The sequence below is a fragment of the Castor canadensis genome, chromosome 5 (genome assembly GCF_047511655.1).
Source record: "Castor canadensis chromosome 5, mCasCan1.hap1v2, whole genome shotgun sequence".
NCBI classification, from domain to species: domain Eukaryota; kingdom Metazoa; phylum Chordata; class Mammalia; order Rodentia; family Castoridae; genus Castor; species Castor canadensis.
This window is the reverse complement of record NC_133390.1, coordinates 3,220,262-3,245,099: the sequence shown is the minus strand read 5'-3', so window position 1 is coordinate 3,245,099 and position 24,838 is coordinate 3,220,262. Positions and strand designations below refer to the sequence as shown.

At 51.7% G+C, this 24,838-nt stretch overlaps 1 protein-coding gene across 4 annotated transcripts in view; it reads left to right on the top strand.

Annotated features, from left to right (window-relative positions):
- The first annotated feature begins 14,723 nt into the window (after nucleotides 1-14,723).
- The window catches only part of Pde9a (phosphodiesterase 9A), a 96,000-nt gene continuing 85,885 nt past the window's right edge, over nucleotides 14,724-24,838 (top strand). For 2 of the 4 annotated variants that reach the window (XM_074072590.1, XM_020152492.2), the window contains exon 1: nucleotides 15,804-15,938. In XM_074072590.1, coding sequence (XP_073928691.1) covers nucleotides 15,870-15,938 — 69 coding nt within the window. In that variant the 5' untranslated portion in view covers nucleotides 15,804-15,869. Of the gene's footprint in view, nucleotides 15,038-15,803; nucleotides 15,939-16,330; nucleotides 16,924-24,838 lie in introns of those variants that run through there. The other 2 variants (XM_074072585.1, XM_074072589.1) reach the window with 2 other exon arrangements.

Here is a 24,838-nt window from a genome sequence, read left to right as displayed (position 1 = left end):
TAGATAGCATTTGTTGCCCTTAACGCAGAGAAACTAAAGCAGATACCTTAAAGCAACTGAGGCCAATAGGAAAAGGGGACCAGGAACTAGAGAAAAGGTGAGATCAAAAAGAATTAACCTAGAAGGTAACACCCACACACAGGAAATCAATGTGAGTCAATGCCCTGTATAGCTATCCTTATCTCAACCAGCAAAACCCCTTGTTCCTTCCTATTATTGCTTATACTCTCTCTACAACAAAATTAGAGATAAGGGCAAAATAGTTTCTGCTGGGTATTGAGGGGGGGAGCGGGAGGGGGTGGAGTGGGTGGTAAGGGAGGGGGTGGGGGCAGGGGGGAGAAATGAACCAAGCCTTGTATGCACATATGAATAATAAAAGAAAAATGAAAAAAAAAAAAACAGAGCAGCCCTTTCTCTTCCTAAGTAGATTTAAGAATGATTCAATAAAGCTCTGTCTGCAGAACTCTCGTCAGTCAGTGTAGAGGTTTAAACACAGTCAGATATCTAGATCTGCTCCAGAGTGACAGCTCCTCAACCCGCCTGAAGCCATCACTGTTTCCCTCTCACACTAACACCACCATCACTCACTTTTTATAAACCATTAAACTACGCTCCGCAAGAGCGTTAGGAGATTTTCTAAAGAAGTCTTGCTAATTTTCCAAGGTTTGATGCCTCTTCCTGTGCCATTGTCTTTCCTTTTTAAAGCTGGAAAGCGAACAGGAGGCCAGAGATCAAGCCAGCCTGGCAAGTAAGACAAGTTGACTGCATTTGTTGGCAGCGTGGGTTGGTATTATTTTTACCATGCACATAATTACATCAAACCCATGCTTCTGATTATGGCACCTCTTCAAAGAATCATATTGTATGGGATAATCAGAGCAGCCAGAAGAGAGCGTTTCAAGTGATCCTACGCAGAAACACAAGAAACGCTCGAGATGGGTAGCCTACAAACTCCGAGCTGATCAATGCACGATGTATGCATCACACTGTGTTCCATAAAGATAGTTATTATCTGAGTCACAAAATAAGAGAAATGAATATCTCTCAGCATTGAAGAGCAATGTGTTTTCTTAAGCCATCATTAGGGGATATCCATGGAGTAAGCCTTGCCGGCCCTATGAGTTTTATAGGTGGAATTATCAACCAGCACCAGAAGAGATTCCAACCAGTTCTCATGGGGACTAGAGGAGCTCGTGAAGGGATTCTGCAGCTTGAGTGTGTGTACACACACGGAAAGCTGTCTCTGGTGGCCCATGCCTCCTTCCCAGAACCACCACAGCACTGGCTTTGTTCTTCCTCCTGAATTTGGATAAGAAGCCACATTTCTTGGATGGGGAAGGGACACAAAACCATGTGTTCCAATTACATACAGAGAGATGCAGGGAATCACAGAAGACTGATGGGTTCCTTCCTGCTCTGGTAGTCTGCAAAGGACAGCTCATGTGCCAACAGATACCTGACACTCAGGATCAGATTACACAAGGGCCTCACAGATCCCTGGAAGGGCTACTTAGTGCTGAGGAAACACTCAGGTCAGCTCTGCAGACCCACAGACCACAGACAGAAAGGCTCCAGGCCTCTCTGCAGCTCACAGGGTGGGACATCCAGAGCAGGGAGCGTGGTGTAGCTTGCCCCAAACTCACAGGCACAGCCCTGTCCTGAAGTATAGTGGATAGGGAAGATCTGGACCCCTGTTCTGTGAGCAGAGCCACACCAAATACTTTTACAGTGCCACCGATTTCATCAGGAAGGCTCCAGGGGGCCAATCCAAACGCCTCAGTGTAGCTTGGGACTTTTCAGAGAAGCAGGTCATTTTGAACAAGAGGCAGGACAAAGACTACCTCTTCACATTTTGTTTTGCAGTTTCACTCTAGCTGAAGCCCCTCATTGGAGAGTCACTACTCTATTTCAAGTTTACTTGTAGTCTTCTTTTTCAGTGCCTTTTATGCTCTCCCTGGGTTCAGATTTTCTCAGGGTTGCTTCCAGAGCCTTCGTTTTCTCACAGGCTTTGTGTGATGTGTCAGCACAGCTTGCCAACTTTGGGGACATGTACCCCCCATGCACGCACAAAGTTTCCTGATGATACCTCTCCTGTTGCCTGGGTCTTCCAGCAGTGGTTGCATTTGGCCTGTGAGGAGGAGGAAGAAATGAGCATGGGGGCCTTATGGAATGTTCTGCAGGGAAGCAGTTCAATTGCCTGTGAACTTCACAGCTGACAGCTACCTCCCCAACACTGCTGGAACTTGGTCTCCGGGTCAAGGAGCCTGAATTGTTTCTGGCCACAGTCCTGCAGTTGGGAGCAAGGGCAGGCAGACTTCCCAGCTGGGAATCATGAGTCAATGTACCTCTTATCCTTCCCTGCCTCAACTCCACATCCAGGGGAGGCTGAGAGTCTGTCCACCCAAGCTGACTCTCCAAACACCAGTACACGAGAATACCACAGAACAGGTGGCAGAGTCTGGAATGATCCAGGTGTCAGTGGATTAGAGCTGAAGACCCCCAAATGAGCTCACATGTGACAATATACAGACGGGTGAAAACATCACACAAATGCACACATCTTCCTGTTCTGTCAGCTGAGAGGGCCCAGAAGCAGCAATCCAAAAGCAACAAGCGTACCCAGTCACCAGATAATGGATTCTAATTCCCTTCTCCAATAAAAGGAGCCTGGGCTCCTTGGAGAAATGCTGATTCTGGGATTGGGATGAGAAATATAAAAGATGAATCTGGAACATCTTGTAATGTCAAAAAGTAAGTGCTCAAACAAACAAACAAGAAACCACATTGATGGAGCATTTCAGAGAAGCCCAGGAGCCAGCTGAAGGAGCACCCAATGGTAAACAGTGGAAGAAATTGAGTAATAAAATAAAGTAGTATTAGATTATAACCAAAAGTATAAAATAAATCCCCTGAGTCCTTGCTGTTATAAATGGTTGAATAGACAAACAAGGGGGAGCGAAGAGACAAATTTGCCATGCAGAATTCCAAATTGCCTCTGTAGGCAATTTGCTCTCAGGAAGGTGGAACATGACTTCCCACCCTCTCTTGTGGACTGAGCACAGTCTCGTCCCTCCGGGGAGGACAGCATGAAAAGAGGGAGGAAAAGGGTAATTCTGCAATGGCAAAACCTGACAAACACTACCTTGGCCAGCTCAAGTTCCATGTCCATTGATGAGTCCTGTTGACAGTGTGTGCCTTTGATACAACCTGACATCTCTGAGGCCTTCCTCCCTAACACCCATAATCCTAGTCTACTCAGGAGAAAAACATCAGACAAATCTCAAAAAGGGGGAATCCTGGAAAAGAGCTGACCAGTTCCCCTAAAAATTGTCTAGGTCTTGAAAAACAAGAAAAGACTGAGAAATTGCAGCAGCCCACAGAAACCGAAGGAGAGATGATTTAAAAAAAAAAAAAAGACATGACAAGGAAAATGCTAAGACAGAAAAAGACAAGGAAAATGCTGCAAGGACTCAGAACTAAGCAAGGACTCTAGATAGTAATAATGTATCAATGTCAGCCCATTAATGTAACAAATGTATGCTACCATTATATAAGATATTAATCACAGGGAAAATGGTGTGGGTATCTGGGAACTCTGTGTTCTCTTTTAGCAATTTTCCTGTATATCTAAAACAGTTCTAAACTAAGTTTTTTTTTTTAATTTAAAATATATAATTAGTAAAGAAGCCTGTGACTCAGGGCTCCTGCTGCTTAGGATGTGACCCATTGTATCTGTCAGCGGCCCGTCACTGGCCCCGTCATGGCTGAAATGCGTCTCATGAGAGCCAGCTCTGCCCTCCAGACTTTTCTCATCAAATCTCAGGGAGTCCCTCTCTTACTGGGATTATGAGGCTGTCAGGCAACCAGCCAGCTGGGATGCTGGCCACAGAGGGAAAGACAGACGTAGTTGACTCACTGAGTCCTCCTGAACCTAAAGTCAAATCAACCCCTGAATTTTTTCATAAGCCAAAACATTGCCTTGCTTGCATTTAGTGGAGTTAGGATTGCTTCGCCAGCAGCTGGAAGCGGTCTAATATACCCTGGATGACCCTGTGTTTTACAAAGGAAAGAAATTTGGGGAATAACTACTTGAACCTTGCATTGCAAACCTCCCAGGTGAAAAACTCAAATCTGTTTTCTTCCAAAGCACCAAACTTTCCTGTAAGCAGTGGTCAAACATCCTGATCGCATGTTGTTCATTGTGTGACTGAAGACTGACATGCCCTAGGATGACTATTTGAAGTTTTGCTGGTTGGGCCAGGCATTGTGGCTCCAGCCTGTAATCCTAGATACTTGGGAGGCAGAGATCAGGAGGATCAAGGTTGAAGACCAACCCGGAGGAAAAGGCTGGCGAGCCATCTCAGTTAATGCTTAGTGTGGTGGCACATACCTGTCTTCCCAACTACTTGGGAAAGCACAAATAGGAGGACCAAGGTCCAGGCCAGCCTGGGCATAAAGTGAGACCCTATTTCAAAAAAAACAACACAGAAATGGCCATCAGAGTGGCTCAAGTGGTCAAGTGCCTGCCTAGCAAAAGCTAGGCCCTGAACTCAACCCTCAGTACTGCCAAAAAAGAAAATAAATAAACGTTTTGCCAGTTGGCTATTAGAACTACTTCTACCATGTGTTCAAATGGGTGGGGAGTAAATTTATATTTCAACAACAGCTGTAACACCTGGCTTCATAACCACAGTTCCTGAGCTACTCCTGTAAAATGTCAAATAAGTGCAGACACTTGGTCACCAGTGAGGCAGCCTCTGAAGAGGACTGCTGTGCACACACAGGCAGCAGGGCACACATTGGCTGCCATTATCAGGGCCTGCTCCCTGTCTGGATGGGGCAGGAATGACACGGGAGGGGAGAGCGCTCTGTGCCTCAGGTGATTTCTGCATTTCCTTAAAGATCAAAGCTGCCCTGCGGCCCCCTCACCACAGGTGGTCTCCATTACTTGGAATTTGCTCCATCAGGAGAGGAGGATTGCAATTCCCTTGACCTGGAGAGCAGAAAATTTTAGTGTTTGCTTGCTCTAAAGGGTCCTCTTCAGCAATCCTCAAACCCAGGCCCTAAGAGGAAAAGTGAAAGTGCCATGGCAACAGTGAAGGCTGCTCTCAGGGAACGGAACGCTTTGCATCCCTGGGCTGCCCCATCAACGCTCTGAATTCTAGTCCCGTACAGCAGCAAGGAAAGACCAGGGACAGGATGAGGAAGAGCGTGCAAAACCATCACTGTGTGGGCAACTGCTTTGCCAATCTTGTGCCAGAGCACTTCGTGAGCCTCCTGTGTCTAAGTCAGTTCCATCCTCAGGTGGCTTTCCTCGTACCCAGGCCAGAACCCCAAATGCTGTGAAAACCCATCCACTCTGCCATCTGGCTGTTCTCCTTCTCTTCCCCCACCTCCCGGAAGCAGTGCCGGCTGTTTCTGGCCTTCCCTGCCTCTGTTTTCCTTCCCCGTGCTGATGGCTTTCAAAGACTCCTTCACCTGCTTCATCTCTGCTCAATGCTACTGTCTCTACTGTGCCCCCCATATCCAAAGCAGAGGCGCGAAGAGTTCTCTCACCCCTTTCTCTGCTTTGTTGTTTTCGTTACAGCTCTTAACTCTGCTCTAGCATTACACTAGACGGCTAGCATTTGTTTACTGTCTATCCTCTCACCAGAATATGAGTCCCAGGTTGTATTTAGCGATGGAGCTCTGTGTACCCCTCTGCTTGGAAAGGTGGGTAGAACCAAATCCTGTACTTTTGGGGTGTTTTGGTGGTACTCAGAGCCTCACGCTTGCTAGGCAGGTGCTCTACCACGCTGGCCCTTTTTTGTGTTGAGTATTTTCAAGATAGGGTCGCTCAAACTACTTTCCTGGGCTGGCTTCGAACCACTATCCTCTTGATCTCTGCCTTTCGAGTAGCTGGGATTACAGGTGTAAGCCACCAGCATCCGGCCCCAAATCTTATACTTGATATGTGTTTTTCCATACATACACACCATGACAAAGTTTAACTGAGAAATTAGGTCCAGGGAGAGATTAACACCACCACCTAATAATAAAATAGGATAAGTATAACAATGTATCATGATGAAACCTGTAAATTATCCATTTCTGGAATTTTCCATTTAATGTTTTTTGGCCTGTGGCTGACTTTCTATTCTTAGAAAATAGAAGCACTGGCACAGGGAGAGCTGCACCTGCTCGATTTGCCCACCTTCTCCCCTGTCGGCCTGTGAGCTCCTCTGAGCCAGGCCCAGCCATTCGTCCTTGTCCCAGCCCAGTGCCTGCGTTTGCTATTGTTTGGATGGAGCCAGCCTAGGGCCTGCAGGTTCTGCCACCCATATCCTTCTGGGTTGGCCCCAGGATATTCTGGCAACTACAGGCCATAGGTGTCCACACCTCTGCGAATGACCCCATCTTCCCCACCCCAATTTCTTAGCAAAAGGTCATTGGAAACACTCTTAGTGGCCCCTTCTGGTCTAAACTAATCACAAAAAGTATCCTTGCTCATTTATGAATGTCCAGGAGTTGGTAAGAGCAGAACTGCCCCAAGGTCAGGGGGCTGGGGTCTCCAGGATTGATTTCAGAGTCTTATTTCCCCATACTCCTCTACTGGGGCCAGAGGAATGGAAGGAACTCACCTGAGGTCCGCAGGTGACATGGCTTCACAGGTGAAAGGACGATGGGGAAGGAGACAGTCCTGAGATTGTGAGTTGGGTAACAGCATCTCCGATGGCATCCATCTGAGGGAAGGAGGTGGTCTGAGGGGACCCCTGACCCCTAGAGCCACATGACCTCCATAGCTCTCACAGACTCGTTTGGGCAATGGCCCAACTGCTGAGAGAGAAAGAAAAAGGGACAGGATTTTCTATAAGATCTTGCTTTCTACCATCCTGTAATTTACAAAATGCAATCTTACCTCCATAGCCCTAAGGGATGCCAAAGTTTCTCTGTTTTTGTGGGAAATAATAGAAGAAATGGACAGACAGTACTCCTGCTGTGAGGGGTCAGAGGATGACCACACAAACCCCTGGGACTTGGGACACTAGGAAGGTCAGGGACCCCATCAGGATGCTCTCCATTCTTGTAGACAGGTGGTGCTTAAGAAATGAATCACAAATGTACAAGAGGCCTGGCCAGAGCTCTTTTGCTGAAATGTGTACAAGCCTTGATCCGAAAACTAGCATTTAGAATATTTTTAAAGCATTCCAAGGCAATGTAGAAATCACCCCCAAAATAAATGGGACACGGCCCCCTCTTTAAAAAGCGTGTAGTTAGAATGGCAGGACCAACAGATCTGTGACCCACAGTGAAGTGCAGGTCTGCGTAAGAACTAGGATTCCAGTCCCAGGTCAGGAAGTGAGATCACCAGCCTGCACTTTATCCACTCAGAATGGCAGACTCTAGGTGGGGGACAGCCAGGCGGGGAGGGGGAATTGTTTGGATCTTGGGTCAGCCTTAACACTGACTTATAATCCGGCAGGTGCTCAGGCTGTCCCCTTCAGGAGTGGGATGCAGGAGATGCTAGGTATGGAGCATCAGACACCCCCGTTCTCAGGACCAGTCAGAGGGGCCCAAACAAAAGGATGACAGCCTGGTGGGCTGGTTTCTGATGGGAAGGCATTTCCCACCAAGGATCTTTAGGAGGATACAAGGTACTTACAGAAACCCGGCTGCTTGGCAAGCCAAGGCTTCCCAGGGCAGCTCTGGGGTCATTCCCCCAGGTTACTGCGAGTGAAGATTCCAAGCCCTCCCCCTCGCCCACACGGACACATTTGGACCCTCTGTCCATTCTTCCTGCCATTGCTCTTTGTTCTCCATGCCATATACCAGAAGGAGTCTTTCTGCTTCTTTGCATCATAGGTTCAGTGCTCCAGAGAAAGTTAGGGTCACCTTGTCACTAAGGGGCTTGAGGCACCCCAGGCTGTCGGTCACACTCACGTGTGAAATGAGTACCCTGGCCTGGACTGAGGGACCTACCTGGGCTCTCCCATCTCCCCCAAAATCAGCACGCTCTGGACCACTCATCATTCCCACTGATAAATGAAACCTGAGGCCCATAGAGGAAGTGTGAGCACCCAGGACCACACAGCAAGCACTACACACAGAGCCAAGGGCTTGGAGACCGGGGAGAAACTCCTCACTCCACTCCAGGACCCAGGGAAGACCTGACCACGTGAGTGACACCTTAATGGATCCTAGAGAATGAAGCAACCACAGGAGGTACAGGAGCGCTTCTGCCTCACCGAAATGGTGTGCATAGTCAGGGAGATGGTGGTGGAGAAGCTAGAGTCTTCAGGACATGGGGAGGAGGCTGGGAGGACAGTAGAAGCAATGTGTCCACCCTCACATACACACCACAGGAGGTGGTAGGAAGTCCAGGTGCATCGCTCTGGGGGGAGGGGGTGCAGCCCAAAGGGCCAAGCAGAGAGGAGGCAGGGCAGATCTCCAGCCTGGGACAGTGCAGGAGAGAAGAATCAGGTAAAGGAAGCCACCAGAGTGAGACAGGAAGGAGCCCTGACCCACAGGCCCCTGGCTGTTCTCAAGAAGACAGTATGAGTCCAACAGAGGGTGACTCCAAGGACACCATAACCCTACACCACAACTGCAAAGTGATGGAGTGTTTACCTGGGCCCCGGGGCGGCACTGGGCCACTTTGCCCCAAAGCCAGCATCTTTCCTGTACTTTGTCTAGCTACTTCCTCTCATTTCACACTTCCCCTTCCCTCGATTTTTATGGCAAAAATACTTCACAGCACTAGACATTTTTAAAAATTAATGGAAGTGTGGAATCCCGCCTCTCCAGACACAATCATTTAGTTCTCCCATTGCAAATCAGCTCCCTTCTGTGGGATGTCACAAAGTCCCTTGCTGGCAATGGTGCACAAACTGCAGAACATGGCTCTGGCCATGGTGGAGCGCCTGGCATGGGTCATGCACCCAGATGGGCTGAGGCCGAGAGAGTGAGGCCAGAGGACCAGAGGGTAAGTGCCTGTGGTTGTGCTGTGTCACCAAATGCACCCATTCCCACTGTGTCCCGGGCATAATTACTGTTCTTGACCTTTCCTTCAGTAAAGGTGCCAGTTTCACTAGCCAGGCTCAGTCTTTGAAAATGTAGGTCACTTTTAAAAACAAATTCTATTATAAATGACACCTCCTTTCTAAGCTGACAAAAAATCCAGAACATCTACAGGAAAAAAGTGGGATGGTTTTGATCAGTTAAATACGCAAAGCCATGTTACGAGTGTATCGTGAATAAAGTTAAAAGACAACATTGAGAAAATAGTTAAGTCAAAGGTTGGGATCTTTTCTATATAAGGAGTTCATAAAAATTAATAATAAAAAGATTTAAAAATACAATAATTGGCAAAGTCTATGATGTACTAGAAAAACATTGGTAGCCAAGAAACATGAGACACGTCTCTCCTCAGTTGTGGACACAGAAATGAAAGTCAAAACAAGTTGTTTTTTTTTTTTTTTTAACTTACGAGGCTGGAAAAAAATGAGCAGGATTAAGTACATCTTGTTTTGTTCAAAGTGTGTGAATGGGCACCTGGGGTTTTATGACAGTTGGCACTGTGAAGAGCAATTTGGCAAAATAAAAAAATTTAAATGTGCTTTCACCCAACACAAAAGTGTAAAAAAGTGTACTTCCGCCCATAAATCTTACTTCCAAGACAAAGTTTGAAGAACAGCAACACAAACTGGGTGTGGTGGTGCTCACCTGTCACCCCAATGATGGGGGAAGCGGAAACAGGAGGAACGAGGTCCAGGCCAGGCTGAGCATACATGGTGAGACCCTATTTGAAAAATAGCTACAGCAAAAAAAAAGGCTGGAGGCATGGCTCAAGCGATAGAGTGCCTGCCTAGCAAGTGCAAGGACAAGTTCAAAGACTAACAACACAAACTGCCTGTAATCCCAGCACTCAGGAGGCTGAGGCAGGAGGACTGAAAGTTTGAGGCCAGCCTGGGATGCATAACGAGACCTTGTCTGGAAAAAAGAATAAACAAAAAACCCCACAACTGCCACAGAGTATGCATGCATGTGACTTTGTTTACAATGACATCGTACTTGGGAAATCCAAGTGCCTTAGACCTGCTGCATTGGTTGAGTAGACAGCTGCCCAGGGTGTCAGGGACCCGCAGACAGAGACAGAGGTGGGGCTGGAACTCATCCTCTGACCTGGAGGGGACTTTGCCTTTTCTACTACATAGTTTGAAATATTTATAACTGGTAACGATTTGTAACTGTCGAAGCCATAAAAGCAGGCCGAGTGTGTGTAAATCAAACAGTAGTGAGCTCCCTGTCTCTTCCCCTCGGCACCATCGCTTAGAGCAGATCAAGGCAAAGAGCAGAGCCCTCCTCTATTTCTTCGTGCATTCTTCATCCAGTGTTCAAGCCGCAGACTGTCCCTAGCTCAGTGGTCACCTTTTAGAAGGTGAAACACTTTGCTCCTCCTAGAGTGTGTGTCATGTCCTCTCCACAGTGTGCCCAGTGGCCAGGGCTTCTGCCCTGCACGGGGAACAAGTCCCCAGCAAGCAGTGCTGCATACATTTTGCCTGTCTAAAAACATTGTTCTCCACTCCAGCCCCCAGTTCAGAAGAGGAAGCCCTTGGATTCTTTTCAGAATGGCCATGGGAAATACTGGTTAGACTTGAGGGAGGACAGACAAGAAAGATGCCCCCTGCATCCTAGGTCAGTAGGAGGGTCCCGCCGTTGGGACCCATTAGGCCAGGCTGGCTGCTGGGAGCAGATGCTGAAATCCTGTGGCCCCGGGGGAGATGTTCTGAGCGCCCTGGCCCTGGATCACTGCGTGATCCCCATCTCCCACCTTTGGGAGGGAGCCTCTAGGCTTTTCCTGAACACTTGGACCTTCTTCCCAACCAGTCGACCTTGCTGGAGGATGCTCGCTTTGGGAGGACATGCTCTCTCCCTTCACTCTCTGCTCTCTGGCTGGAGATCTGAGCTGGCGTGGGGCCTGGGAACCAGTGACTAGTTCCTCATGCCCTTGTCTTGACTCCTTCCTTCTTCAATTGCTCGCTATGCCTCGTTGGTCAATCATTTCAGCAACATCAGAATGTTCTCTGCAGAGAAGATGGAGTCCACGTGCACACTGGAAAGTACCAGAAGAAAGAGGCTGAGGACAGAGGCTGGTCCTGCCCTGGATCCCAGCTCTCCTTCCCTACCATCCTCCTTGCTGGTGAGATGCAGGCAGGATCTCTTGCTAAGGCCCACACACTTGGAAACATCCCTCCCTCCTGATTATGTACAGTCAGTTAACAACCTTCAAAAGACCCAAGGCCCCAGCAGAGGAGGCAAGCAAGCAGGGCTGTGGACTTCACTCCAAGGTCTCCAACTCACCTGGCAGGAGCAAGAGTTTTCTTTCATTTTTGTCCCGAGTCTGAACAACGTCCGAGGGTGTGTGCACAGTGGCTAGGCCAAAGGCCAGGATGCTTTTGTGCTAAGTGGGTGGGGAGGCTGGCCCCTGGTATCTTATCCATAGAGACCCCCTAGGACCAAGTTCGGCTGCAGGCAGAATGATATCATAACAAAGGAAAGGAAGGCAAAAAGGAGAAATCACACCCACCCAGGAACAACAGACACAAAGACCAGGACAGTGTCCAGAACGCACATGGATTCCAGCCATGTCCCTCCACTGAGGAGTGCCCCTTCTTCCTGCCTGCTTGAGCTGGGACGTGAGTTTGGACTGGGATTCACGTCATCAGCTCCCCTGGTTCTCAGACCTTCAGACTTGGACAAGAACTACACCACCTGCTCTCTGGATCTCCAGCTTCAGATGAAGACCTTGGGGCTTCTCAGTCCTATGATCACACGAGCCAAAGAGTCCTGACAGGTATCAGATGGTCCCAAACCTATGGTTTAACTTATCTTGACTTCACCGTGGTACAAGTGCAATATGCATTCAAGAGAAAATGTCCTGTGGGTTTCAAATTTGGATCTTTCCCCAGGCTGGTGATTGGCAGCACGACACTTTCTCTCAAAGCTGGGCAGTGGCAGCAAGCTTCCAGTCAGCCCGACACCACGGGGGGAAACAGCCAGTTCTCCACTGTGCACTGGTTGCCGGCTATGATGTGAGGGAGGTGAAGTGAGTTATGTGCATTTGTGACTTGTCATAGTTCCAATTTATGATGGCCTTATCAGGCCACAACCTCATCCTAAGTCGAGGATGTATAATGTATATTTTCTATTCTTCCTGTTTCTTGGAATGACCCCTGACTAATACTCCACCATAGTCCAAATGGCCACCATACTTTGCAAAGCCCTTCTTGGCTTGCCTCCCAGCTTGGGTCCTTGTCTGCCAGTTGACTCTCCATAGGCAACCAGAGTGGTCCAGGTAAAACAGAAGCCAGACCTCCTCTCTCCTCTGTACAACTTCCTGGATGGCCTGCCTCAGTCACACGCAGACTAAAGTCCCCTGTGTGACCCCCACATTGCTGCCTTCTCTCACCTCTCTGATCTCACATCCCACCAGTGTCCCCATCTGCCCCCTCCACACTCCACTCCAGTCCTGCTGGCCTCCTGGACAAGGCTTTGACATGAATGAGGCTGCTCCCTTGGCTAGTAGGTTCTTCCTTAGGTCTTCCTGGGCTCCGCATATGACCTTAATTAAGCCTGGGCACGCCCCCAAATTCCAGCTCCCCGTGAAATGTAGCAGTTAGATGTGAGTGATGTGATGGGGTTATGCAAAGGAACCATACCATGGTAACACGGAGAATCCTCAGCTCAGTGCCTACGTGCTTGCTCGTGTGGCCACTTAACCTTTTCTAGACGCAGGGTTTCGGCTCCACAGCCTTGTGAGACACCTGCGAGGCATGAAAGAGACCCCCTATGACCAGCAGGCAGAAGAGCTGGTGCAAACTGATAAGGAGGAGGCCTGATACGGCCAAATCCTCCTCAAGATTAACCCTGCTCTGGAATGCGTACAAGTCACATACGTCACCCTGCACCTGGTTCCAAGTGAAAAACAAGTTCTGGTCTAATCCAGCTAAGGTGGGTAATAGGGCACCATGTCATCACCTCATTGTACTTTAACGTTTTCTCCCTTGCAGTGTGTGCGGGGTCATGAGTGATCACGTGCACAGACTGATTCTCGAGAAGTAGTCGTTGTTTCACAACTTTCATGTCAGTCACTCCCCATATCCTGGTCCCGAGGAGGTGCCTGATGCTCCAAGGCCTTTAAACATCAATGGAAGCCCATGCCAGGGCAGATGTCGTCATTGTTCTTGATGTCTCAGAAAGAGACAAGCCACTTCACCTCCCAAAGAGCCTTTCTAGTCTACTAAACTATACTTTTACTATGCTGCTTTCAATCTTGCCTGAAATCTTCTCTCTCTAGATGCAAGAATGGACAGCTGCACTGACGCTGACCGTTCGTGACACCCACACCCCACATTTTATACCCTCCCCCATGTGACTTTTCTCCTTTGCACAAACTGTCGTTCACCACACCCTGAGTTACACTTACCTATCCCATTTAGCCTGTCCACCTCCCCAAAATGCCAACCCCTCCCAGCCAGGGATTTCTGTTCATTTTGCCAGTGCCCCAAACAGTCCCCAGAACACATAAATTAAGTTCTTGGTGAATGACAGACTATGACTCCACCAGGGAATTGGGGACAGGCAAGGGTCTCCCTTTGGGGCAGCAGTTGTTGCTCATTGAGTATCTGTACAGCAGCCTGGTCTGTCTCCTGAAAGGAAAGACATTAAATGCAGAATAAGCATGGGAGCATTGTCATTGCCAGGCAGTGTGAGGGGTCAACCAGGCGAGTGCCTAGCAGCCACAGGGGCACTGCCACACCCTCCAAGCTGCTGGTCAGCTGCCACACACCAGGTCTGGAAGCTGGTTCCTGGGGTGTTACAGGAGATGGTTAGAGAGGTTTAGGCCAGATGTCACTTATTTTAAGTAAGCACCTAGCTGACAAACCAGCTGCAAGGCATAAGCCCTCCATGCCAGGCAGCATGGGCGGTCCCAAATGCAGACTGTGATTCTGCCAAAGAATGTCAGAGCATTTGACAGCAAATTCCAGCAACAGTAACAGGGAGGGCCTCTGTTTTCTGGGAACACAAAATCACAGTTGGGAATCGAGTGGCCGGCTTTACAACCCAGTGAGGTCAACTCCTACCTCCTACCCCACGCTCTATCCTTGGTACCCCAGTCATTTGTAAGCAATCCTTGCGGCTCCCAAGCCCAGACCTTCACTGCACTGAGGGTGTGGGCAGGGGCTGCTGAGCCAGTCAGGGTCAGAACCATCAAGGCAACATGGGGGCTGGCATGACCAACGAGAGGCCAAAGATCACCAAGAGCACAATGGGATTCTCACCTTCCCCTGACCCTATCCCTGGCCCCGGAGGAGTTCATAAGGTCAGCGACCATCACCAGACCAAGGCAAGGGAGGAAGTGAGCATGGTTAACTTAGTTCCCATCCGGCCTGGAGGGCAGAGAGCACCCTGTGCCCCAGGCACTCTTTCAATAAGCACAACCCAGACATTCTACAGATGGAAAGCAAGGCTGGGAAGCCACTTAAAACAAACAATAAGCACATTCTTGGCTGTGTGACACCGGCTTCCAAAAGCAACACACTCCACCAGTCACTGCAATCCCTGCAGCTCACTCCCAGAGAACCGTGAGCAACAGTCTCCTGTTTTTTCCCACACTCCCTGTAGCAATTAGCAATTAGCCTAGTACAGTGCTGTACCCAGCAGATAGCCACCATAGCTGGGCAGTCCTCTCTGAGCTCCATGAAGGACAGAAATAAAACTGCCACTTCAGCTGCAGGTGCAGGGGGAGAGGCTGGCCCTCCCTGGACTGCCTTAGGGAAGGATGCTGACGACTGAGAAGGCACTTTCCCCACTTCCTATCCACATTAAGTGGGGGTGGTGGTCAGGGAGGGGGCCTAAGGAAATTTTCCTAGGCGATCCCTAATGACTGACTGACTGACCATGTGGGGAGGCATCAGGAATTCAAATCAAAGGGAGCACCATGGACATCAGCCAGAGGACACTTAGACACAGGTGCCAAGTGGGCCCTGTCTCCAAGGTAGATGAATCAAAGGGAAGAAGAGGGGGTTGCCTTAATCTGGGGAGGGAGGTGAAGAAGAAGGGGAGAGAAGTCAGAACAGAAAGGAGAGGGAGGGAGATCACAGTAAGACAGAGGGAGAGGGACAGAGCAAGGTGAGCGAGGGAGGGACAGAGGAGGCAGGAGTGAGGGAGAAAGAGAGGGACAGGAGAGACAAGGACAGAATATGGGAGAAAGGTGGAGAGGAAGAAGAGAGAGCAAACAGGGAGAGAGAGAGAGAGAGAGAGAGAGAGAGAGGCAGGAGGAAGGAGGAGGTAGGAGAATCAGTGAGAGAGGAGACGGGGCAGAGTAAGGGAGGGGGGAGGAAACCGAGAGACAGTAGATGGAAGTGGGGGGAGATGGAGGAGAGGGAAGTGGGAGACAGGGGTAAGGATAGAGAGAGGGTGGAGAGAGGAAGGCAAGGGGCAGTAGATGGAAGATGGAGAGAGAAGCGGGAGACGGCGTGAGTGAGGGGGAGGGAGGAAGGCGGGGGCAGTAGATGGAAGAGAGGGAAGATGGAGAGGGAGGCGGGAGACAGGGGTGAGTGACAAGAGGGAGGGGGAGATGGAGAGCGAGGCGGGAGGCGGGTGGGGGAGGGGGATGGGCCGGGGAAGCGGGGCGAGGGCGGGGGGCGGGGGCGGGAGGCGTTGGGCGTGCGGACGGCGGGGGCGGAGCCGCGGCGTGCGGGAGCGGTGCGGCGGGCGCGGCGGCCGCTCTGGTTGGCTGGTCGCCGCCGCCCCTCCCCCCGCCCTCCCGGCGCGCGGCCGCGGCGAGAAAGTACAGTGAAAAGTCCAAGTGCAGCCACGCGCGCAAGATGGGGTCCGGCTCCTCCAGCTACCGGCCCAAGGCCATCTACCTGGACATCGATGGGCGCATTCAGAAGGTAGCCCCCTCCCCGCCAGCGGCCGCCCCTTCTGGGGGAGGGCGGTGCGAGTGACATCGTCCTTCGAGCAAGCGGTCGGGGGTCGGTCCGCGGCCGTTGGCGACTCCGCGGGGGCGGAGGCGCAGGTGTCCGCACGCGGGCTCCGCGGCCAGGGGTATTTTTCCTTTCCTGGGCAGAGCTTCTCTTTCTAAAAAGCTGATTAGGCGGCGTCTTTGCGTCCTAAGCTGGTTCGGAGCCCGCGGTTTCCGGCGGAACGGCTCCGCAGCAGGGCCCGCAGCCGGTGGGCCGGCGCGCGGGGTCCCCGTCCCCGGAGGGCGTCCGAGCGCGCGGGCCGCTTCCTGTTGGGCGAGGCAGGTGCGGGCCCCCGCTTTGCCGGTCGGTGTCCGCGTCCCCTAGGTGGACAGCGCTGACAGCCGGGGGGACTTCGGCTGCCGCGCCTCCTGGCCCCGCGGAGGGACTAGGTGGCATGCGTCCGGTTCTGCGGTACACTGCCCTCGCCTTAGAGATACGAAGTCCTCCGATTGTCCGTGCGTCCTAACCAACTTGAGCCACGCAGAAGAGGGGCTCCTAACAGACTCCTTTTTGTTCGCGGCCCCTCCCTTTCTAAACCCCTTTTGGGGAGGTGGGGGCGGGAATCAGAGTGTCCCTGGACCTCTGTTTCTGATTGGCAGACAGGGACAATGGCTTGTTTGGGGGGGGCCTCTCATTAGCTCCCCCTAAAGTCTCCAAGGAAAAGGCATTGTGAGGAATCTGCTCCAAGACCTGAGCTGGACATCTCAGGGAAGCCTGGCAGCCGCTCACCTTGATGCCCAAGGAGGGCTCAGCAAAGGGCTGGCACCAGGGGAAGATGCCCAGTGTTGTGGGGCTCACCAAGTATGCCTTGGGCTAGCCAGCCATGCAGCCTACTCTGGCTCCATCCCCAGCTTGATCCTGGGGCAAGGGGAAGTGCAGCCCCACCCTGCTGTGGCCCCTTCTGTAGAATCAGGTAAGTGGCAACGAAAGGCATCTTCAGGAGACGGACAGGTGGTCAGCCCCTTAGTTCATCGTTGTGGGCAAGTACAAGGCTTGGGTCCCCTGACTCCCAGAACGGAGCATCTACAGATGAGACAAGGTAACAGCTTCCTCCTTCCAGAAGGCAGGAAGGGCTCTCCTGGATGCTTCTCTGCTGCAGCTTTGCATGCACACGTGAACACGCACACGTGCGTGCACACACGAAGGCATACGCATGCAAGCACATGTACAGATGTGTGCACAAGGCACATGTAAACATGCACACACATTTTCTACTCCCTCAGATGAGACTTTACTATCTCTTCTATCTTTTTCTTAAGGCGTGATGTCGGGGATTGATCCCAGCACCTCCTGCATGCAAGGCTGGTGCTCTGTCACTGAGCTCCACCCTTAGTCCTCTTTTACCTTTCTAAAGAAGTTAGATAAGATGTCATCCTCCAGCAGTGGCAGGTCCTTCCTGAGAATTCCCCGAAGATCCCAGAAAAGCTGCTTGGAAGTGGGTGAAAAATGGAGGAGGGGTCAAGAGGGTGAGCCCTGGGTTTGGCAGGCCTGGCAGTCACAGTGGGTGGGGAGGGTTTGCAAAGGGAATTAACACATGCAAGTTACCCCAGAGCTCTAGGAAAGCTGCCTGCAGGCCAGCTCTGGGGGGCTGGATGGGGGTAGAGATGATCCTGACTCCTGTACTACAGAACAGAAGGTCACAGGGGCTGATAACTCCATGCTCTGTGATGGTCAGCAGTCCTTTGGCTCCTCTGGTCTGGCATCCTTGTCTGTGAAGCGATCATTATGCTTGCTTTATAGACTGTAATGAGAGTAAATGAGAGAATATAAACAGAGTGCCTGGAACACTGTGGAACACAAGAGGCATTATTCTGTCTGTGCTCCATAAATGTTCTTTCACCCATACAACAGGGAGGAGGCTGGCCACGGGGTGGCCCTCACTCCCACCCTTTCGCTGGCCAGTTGATCACTGTTCTTGACCTTCCTTTGGGCCTTTTGCTCTTTGTCACTAGCATTGGGTGCTCAGAGCTGGACATGTAGCCTGGTGGAGAGCGGCCCACCAGGAGCCTGTACTGGCAAGTGCTTGCCTCTTCCTCACCTCTCAGGTTCCACGCCCAGCAGCACTGGTGGGACCTTGTATGTCTGCTGAGAGCCTTCTCCATGACTCTCGTTGGCTGTGATTGCTTTGCTCAGAGTCTCAGGCACTGGATACATCTGAAAGTTCCCAGCATGCAATCGTCTCCAGCTTCCTTTTATCCACCTCATCTCTTCTCCATCTGAAGTTCTGGAACAAACCCTTATTGTTTCTGAGGAGAGGGCCTGGGGGAGGAGATAAGAGTGTGTGTTGTTTGCCACTGCAGTCCTGGTCCTGGTAGCAGCTCCTGCATTATCTCTGCTCTTTCTCCCTCTGCTACCAAGCCCTGACCAGCAGCTTTCTCCAGACAGGCAGAGATGGGAGGAAGATATGACATTGAAAACAGGCTTCTGTGGGGCGTTACTTCTGTGGGCAAAGCTCAGGGTGGCCCTGGAGCCGAGTGGGTCTTAGCTGTGAGGATAGCCTCATCAGCATTCCCAGAGCTCAGAGGAAACAGCACAGCTTTTTTCATACGTGAAGAAAATTTCACATACACACGGGTGTCACATCTCTTGCCCTGGCTTATTCAGAGTGAACCAGAGCAGGAATTTGGGGGCATCAGTTGTGCATCCCTGGGGTGTTTCCTTCAGAGGCTGTGCAGAGGTAGCGTGGGTGGGGAGGGCAGTGTCGAAGCAGCCTGTCTACCTGAGCTGTATGCAAAGTCTGTAGGACCCCAAGGTGGGAGAGCTGGTGCACAGGAGTTGGCAAAACTGAGGTTCTGTCCTCAGTGCCTCCATTCACCGTGTCTGTGCTTTGGGTTTCCTGTGTGTTCTCAGCTGTGAAGTGGGGATAATAGTGCACCAGCTGTTGTAGGATTCAGTGAGATGACTGACTACCTGATTGAGTAGTAGTCGGGTAGTCTGTGAGCTTGCTCAGCAGCTGGGTGCTGGGTTCTAGCATGACCACGACAAAATTGTTGGTTCACCCTTCTGAGTAATCAATTCATGGCAGGCAGCTTTCCTGGGTCTTCAAAGAGCAGGAAGTTGTCTCCACTATGACTCCCAACCAAAAGCAGCCACAAAAAGGGAGGTGCTGCACACTGTCCTGTGCTCCTTGGGTTTCTCCAGCCTGCCCTGAGAGACCCCTTCAGGGCCGATTCACCTTCACAGACCCCATAGGAGTCTGGAAATTCTGCCCACGGAGAGTGTGGCTTGTGACTGGGGGCCCACTTACAAGGGGTTGAGATGGCGCCACAGCCTCTGGCCAACCCATAGAAGTGCCTCTTGCTTCTGTGGGAAGTTCTGTACATCCAGGTCTGACTCTTTCTGAACAGTGTTCTGTGAGCACGCACATCTGGAACCCCTCTGCCGAGTGTGCAGTGTGCGTCTGCACCTGGGCGCACAGAACACAGCAGGTGCACTGGACTGCTGTGGAGATGGGTGGGGAAGGGAAGACCTTCCAGTTGAGAGTGCATGGCCCCATCCTAGTCTTCCTGGCCCGTCTCCCCGTGCACCTCCACATTTCCTCCCCAGGTACCAAAGCCAGTCACAAAGTGGGAGTGTTTGCCTTGAACAGAAACTCTGGTCTAGAAACAGTTAAAGGATAAGCCAGAGTGCTCTACTCTTCCCTGTAGACTCTGCCTAGTTTAAAAACAATTGTAAACTACACATGACATAAAATTTACCACTTCGACCATTTAAAGTTCACGTGCATCCATCACCACCCTGCATCTCCAGAACTTCATCTTCTCAAACTGAAGCTCTGCCCCCATTAAACACTAGCTCCCCGCTTCCTCCCCAGCCCCTGGCACCCGCTGTCTACTCTGTCTTCATGAATCTGTCAACTAGGGACCTCATCTAAATACAGTATTTGTCTTCTTGCGCCTAGCTGGTTTCACTCAGAGTGGTGTCCTCAAGGTTCACCCACGTCACATCACAGCCCGTATCAGGATTCCTTTCCTTTTTAAGGCTGAGTACCATTCCATGGCACGGGTGGGCCGTATCACGTGTGCGTCCGTTCAGAGAGATCAACTCCACCTGACACTTCTTAAGCCTCTGTCATTTCCTTCCTTGTTTCCTCCGAATGCATAAGATCAGCTGAGAGTGTGTGTTATGTTTTCTGTGTCACAGCCATGGTGGTCTGTAAAGGCCCAGTGGCTCACCTGATGGGAAGACAGATGCTTTTCAGATGCCATCACGCAGCACAGTGACATCACTGTTGATAGCACAGACTCTAGCAAGTTCCTCAGTCTTTGCACCGGTAGCTGTGTGACCTTTACTGGATGGGTTACCCTCTCTGTGCCTTGGAGTCTTCATCAATGAAGAGAGGGAAAGGACCATCCCCCTAAATTTCTGGTGTTTGGTATGTGTATATAGATGTCGTTATTTATTTATGAATGTCATGGATTTTAGGCAGCTCAGTCCCCAAGCCTGGTTGGGAGAGGTTCCCATCACCTCACTTTGGATTGTCAGGTGCCCCCTGGCATCCCTCCATCACTCCCAACACAGGCCATGTGTCCAGCTGTGCTCTGCCCTGCCGGGCACTCTCAGGCTCGCCCCAGTCCACCGTCCTCATTCTCATCAGAGAATGAGACCACATTCTCTGAGGCCTCACCAGAGAAAGGACCACATTGCCATTTGTTGTTTTGGAGAGACAGGACGGTTTGGCTGCGGGCACAGGGGAACAGGACGCAGTGGTGCTGCATGTTCCTGAGCTGTGGCAGCCTTGGCATATCTGTGCTCCCCAGCTGCATCAGGTTCATGTCCTTTGCTGAAGACCAGGCATGCTAGCCATGGGCTCGGGCTGTAGACCTGCTGGTGAAGTGGGCCTTGTGAGAGGGGCTGGGTTTGGAAGCAAAGTGTCCTTTCCAGCCCCAGAGTGAACTCTGGGCTTTCTTTGTCACCTGCTCCCTTCCAGGCCTCCCCTCAGGGCTCAGCTCTCCACGTGTAGGCTGTCACAGTGGAGTGGCGGAGGTTGGTGGGCCAGGTCACAGCCAAGCTGCCTCTGTCCAGCCAGAGCACTGCTGCTCGGACAAACTGCTCCTGTTAGCATCTGACACGTGGGTTTGGCAATGATCGGACAGCCCAAGTCGGGTGGTTGTCCTGGGGCCTGTCTTCAGTCAAGTGGCCACTTGTACCCTGAGTTGATTCATTGTGTAAGCAGACCAAGTTCATGGAGCCCAATGACTCAAGCTGTCTCTCTCTTCAACTCCTTCTGCCTTTGCAGAATCTTTTCCAGACTCCTCCCACTTTTCAGAACAGGGGCAGAGGCCTTGAATGTGACATTAGGTCTAGTGGTCTTCAGTGGCTTCCTCCCTGGAATTCCTGTGCCACCCGACAGCTCTCTGCACTCTGAGCTGGAAGAGTGGCCAAGTTGCTGCTGTCTCTCTTGCTTGGCAGTATTGGGTGAGGGGAGAGGGGGCGAAAGTGATTCCCTCAGTCTGTGTCACATAGGGCCTGGAGACAGCAGGGAGAAGTGAAGATGGGAGCAGTGGTTGGAAGTCACAGTCAGTGGCTGTGTGCGCTGACAGCCCCCAGTGACACTCCCTGTGTAAACCATATTGGACAAGTGCTGGAAACTGTGACTCTGGAAATCGCCATGACCACATGACCTCCCCTGGGGCCTATCAGACAGGGCCACAGCCCCACACTTATCCCAGGACCATTTCCACCATGGCTTATGAAGGCTGAGCCCTAAGTAGCCAGAGTAGGGGATGGTGTCCACGTCCTCATGACAGAGACAGCATGGAACATTCCAAGGAGCGAGGTCCAGAGGGGCCTCCTGTGGCAGCAAAGGCTGAGTGGCCAGCACCAGAGCCGTGCATTCCCTGTTCGTGCTGGGTGGAGGCACTTCAGGAACGACGGTCATAGCCTGCAGAGCAGAGGCCTGCCCCTCATAGGTCAGGCATACTCACCCCCACACCCCCACATGTGTGCAGCACACATCAGGCACGCACCACGTATGCTACACACATCACAGGAACACACACACTCCCACCTCACCTATCACAAACGCCACATACACCACACACGTCGCAAACACACACCTCATACCTCACACACTCCTCATACATACATTACACACGCCACGTACACAACCCCCACGTCCCCATGCCACGCAAGCATGTGTTGTGATGATGCTATGGAGCCAGTGGCGCCATGGTGGCTGTGGGAGGGGAGGTGAAGAGGTGACCCCTCCCCACCAGGTACACGAAGGGTGAACCCCCCCCATCACATGCTGGATCTCAGTGGGCTCCTGCAGCTGCTCGGAGAGGCTATGGGCCCAGGACATGGGCAGATGACGTCCTTTACCACCCCTGCCCCCAGCACTCCTCCTCAGGCTCTTCCCAAGCGGGGTCTTTCCAGGAACCAGCCTGGTATAGAGCCACCTGAGTTTCTGACCTGGCGCAGCCTGGGGCTTCTGATTGCACTTAGGCTTTATGATGTGTCCTCAGACCTGAGGCAGGAGCCAGGAGGACACCTGGAGCGCAGAGGATCCAGGCATCGAAAGGCCCATGAGGCATCTCCTGCTCCTCTGCCCACTGAGTGCCAGGCCTGGGATCTGGAAGAAGAGCTAGGTTAGTGGCTCCAGCCTAGGGCTGCAGACCCCAGGCATCATCTGGAGAGGGTGAGGCCAAGTTTGATTGTGCTCAGTGCGGTGGCCATGCTTCCTCCACTTGCATTGTGACATGGGTACCACGTGACATGGGCTTGGTCTCACCGTGGCACGAGTACATGCTGCCTGTGGATGACAGGACAGCACAGCACTCAGAAGCACAGGAACACCAAGTGGAAATCCCACTGGTACAGGTCGCAGGGCAGTGGAAGACCACCCTTGCCACCGAGCAAGCCAAGGACCCGTGCTGCTCCCTGCTCACCCAGGCTCTATGGCAGCCCTAGACAGCTCTCCCCACAGCCCGCACACTCTATGCCCTGGCTGCTGCCTCCAGCTGTGACCCCCACCACACACACACACACACATACTCATGTCTCTCCCAAAGGGCCCCATGTTTGGACATAGGCACACACTGCAATAACTAGTCACCAGACACAACACAACCCTGGTCCTGTCACAGCCCTTGTAGCTCAAAGTTGTCACTCACCTCATCCTGCACCTACCTGCCAGGCTTGGGTAGCATGGGCCCATGGTAGCACACTGAGCTGATTTAGCTCCCATGGAGAAAGTGGTTCTCTGCTTGGCAAGGGGTGGAAGTCCTCCACTGTGGGCTTCCGCTTAGCTCTGGTGGCCGGGAGCCAGGGGACTGTCCTGAGCACCTCTTCCTCCTTGCTCGTGGCACCCCGAGTGGTAGGGAGGAGGAGGCCTCAGTCACAGCAGAACTCCCACACAGCAGGTGGTGCCTGGGCCTGGGGAGAGAGCGGGCCTAGCTTTCACAGCTCTAGACTCTGAGGTCTAAACTATGTCTTTCCAGAGGAGAAAGTGGAGAGGTGCCGCCCTCCCCACCATCAGCTAACTGCCACTATTGTCAAGGTGCCACTTCTCTTCCACTGGGGCCTCACAGCAACTGCGCGAGAACCAGTGTTTCTAAGCCAGTGTGAGGAGTAGGGTCTGCAGGCTGTCTTCTTTCTTTCCGTTTTGGGAGTGCTGGGGTTTGAACTCAGGACCTCACACTTGCTAGGCAGGCATTCTGTCACTTGCACTACACTCCTAGCCCTTTTTGCTTTTAGTTTCTGTTTCAGGTAGGGTCTCGTGCTTTTGCTGGGGCCAGTCTTGGCCCTGATCCTCCTTCTGCCTGTACCTCTTGCATACCTGGGATTATAGGTTGGGCCGCCATGCACACTTGGCTTGTTCTTTGAGATAGGATCTCACATTTTTGCTAAGACTCTTCCTCTATCTGCTTCCCACGTAGCTGGGATTATAGACATGTGCCACTGTGCCTTGCTTGCAGGCTGGTCTCTGCATGGACCCACATAGCCCTGAGACTGTGGAGAGGATCATGAGTTTAGTGATCCAGCACAAGTGTAGCGTGGTTCCAGAAAGTGCCAAGGATTGGCCTGGAGTTGAAGGACTTCAGCCTTTAGAATTCTGCACTCCCCCCACCCAAGTAAGCTCGGTCAGCTGTGCCAAGGTGCCACCGACCCAGCACTTCTGTGACAGAAGGTGACTTTCACAGGAGGCTGGAGGTCCAAGGTCAACATGTGGCAGTGCTGGTCCCTCCTGGGGCTTTTCTTCTCAGCTCGCAGATGCTGTCTTTTCTCTGTGCCCTTATAGACTTGTCCCTCTGTGTGTCTGTGTCCTGATCCCCTCTTCTTATAAGGACAGTCATTTGGATCAGGGCCACCCCAGTGACCTGATTTTAACTTAATTATTTCTCTAAATAGTCTGAAGTTAGGATTCAACATGAGTTTGAGGGGGACACAGTTCCGTTTACAACTGAGAAGTAGAAATGACATCACCCTTTCCTGTCTTCCAGCCTCTGGAATAATGAGGTGACAGAGAGGAAAGGCCATCATGTCACCAGGGTCATCATGTTACAAGAGTTTGATAGCATCCTGCAGCACCCCCTTCCCTAAGCTGCCCCTGCTCCTCTCCCTAGGTATGTGGGGTGTCTGCCCACACCTGGCCACCCCTTCCTGTGCACACTTGGCTTCTCTACCCTCCCAGCCCAGAGGACAGCATGGAGAAGAAAGTGTAGACATCCATCAGGCTTCACAGAGGAGCAAACCATGTGATCAGGTTTTACTCCAAAAGGTTGCATGGGAGTCCTCCAAATTCCAGCAATCCATGAGTTTATCAGACACCAGGTTGGCAGAGAAGGGGGCCATCTGTTGATGCTCAGAAGGGAGTAGTGAGGAGG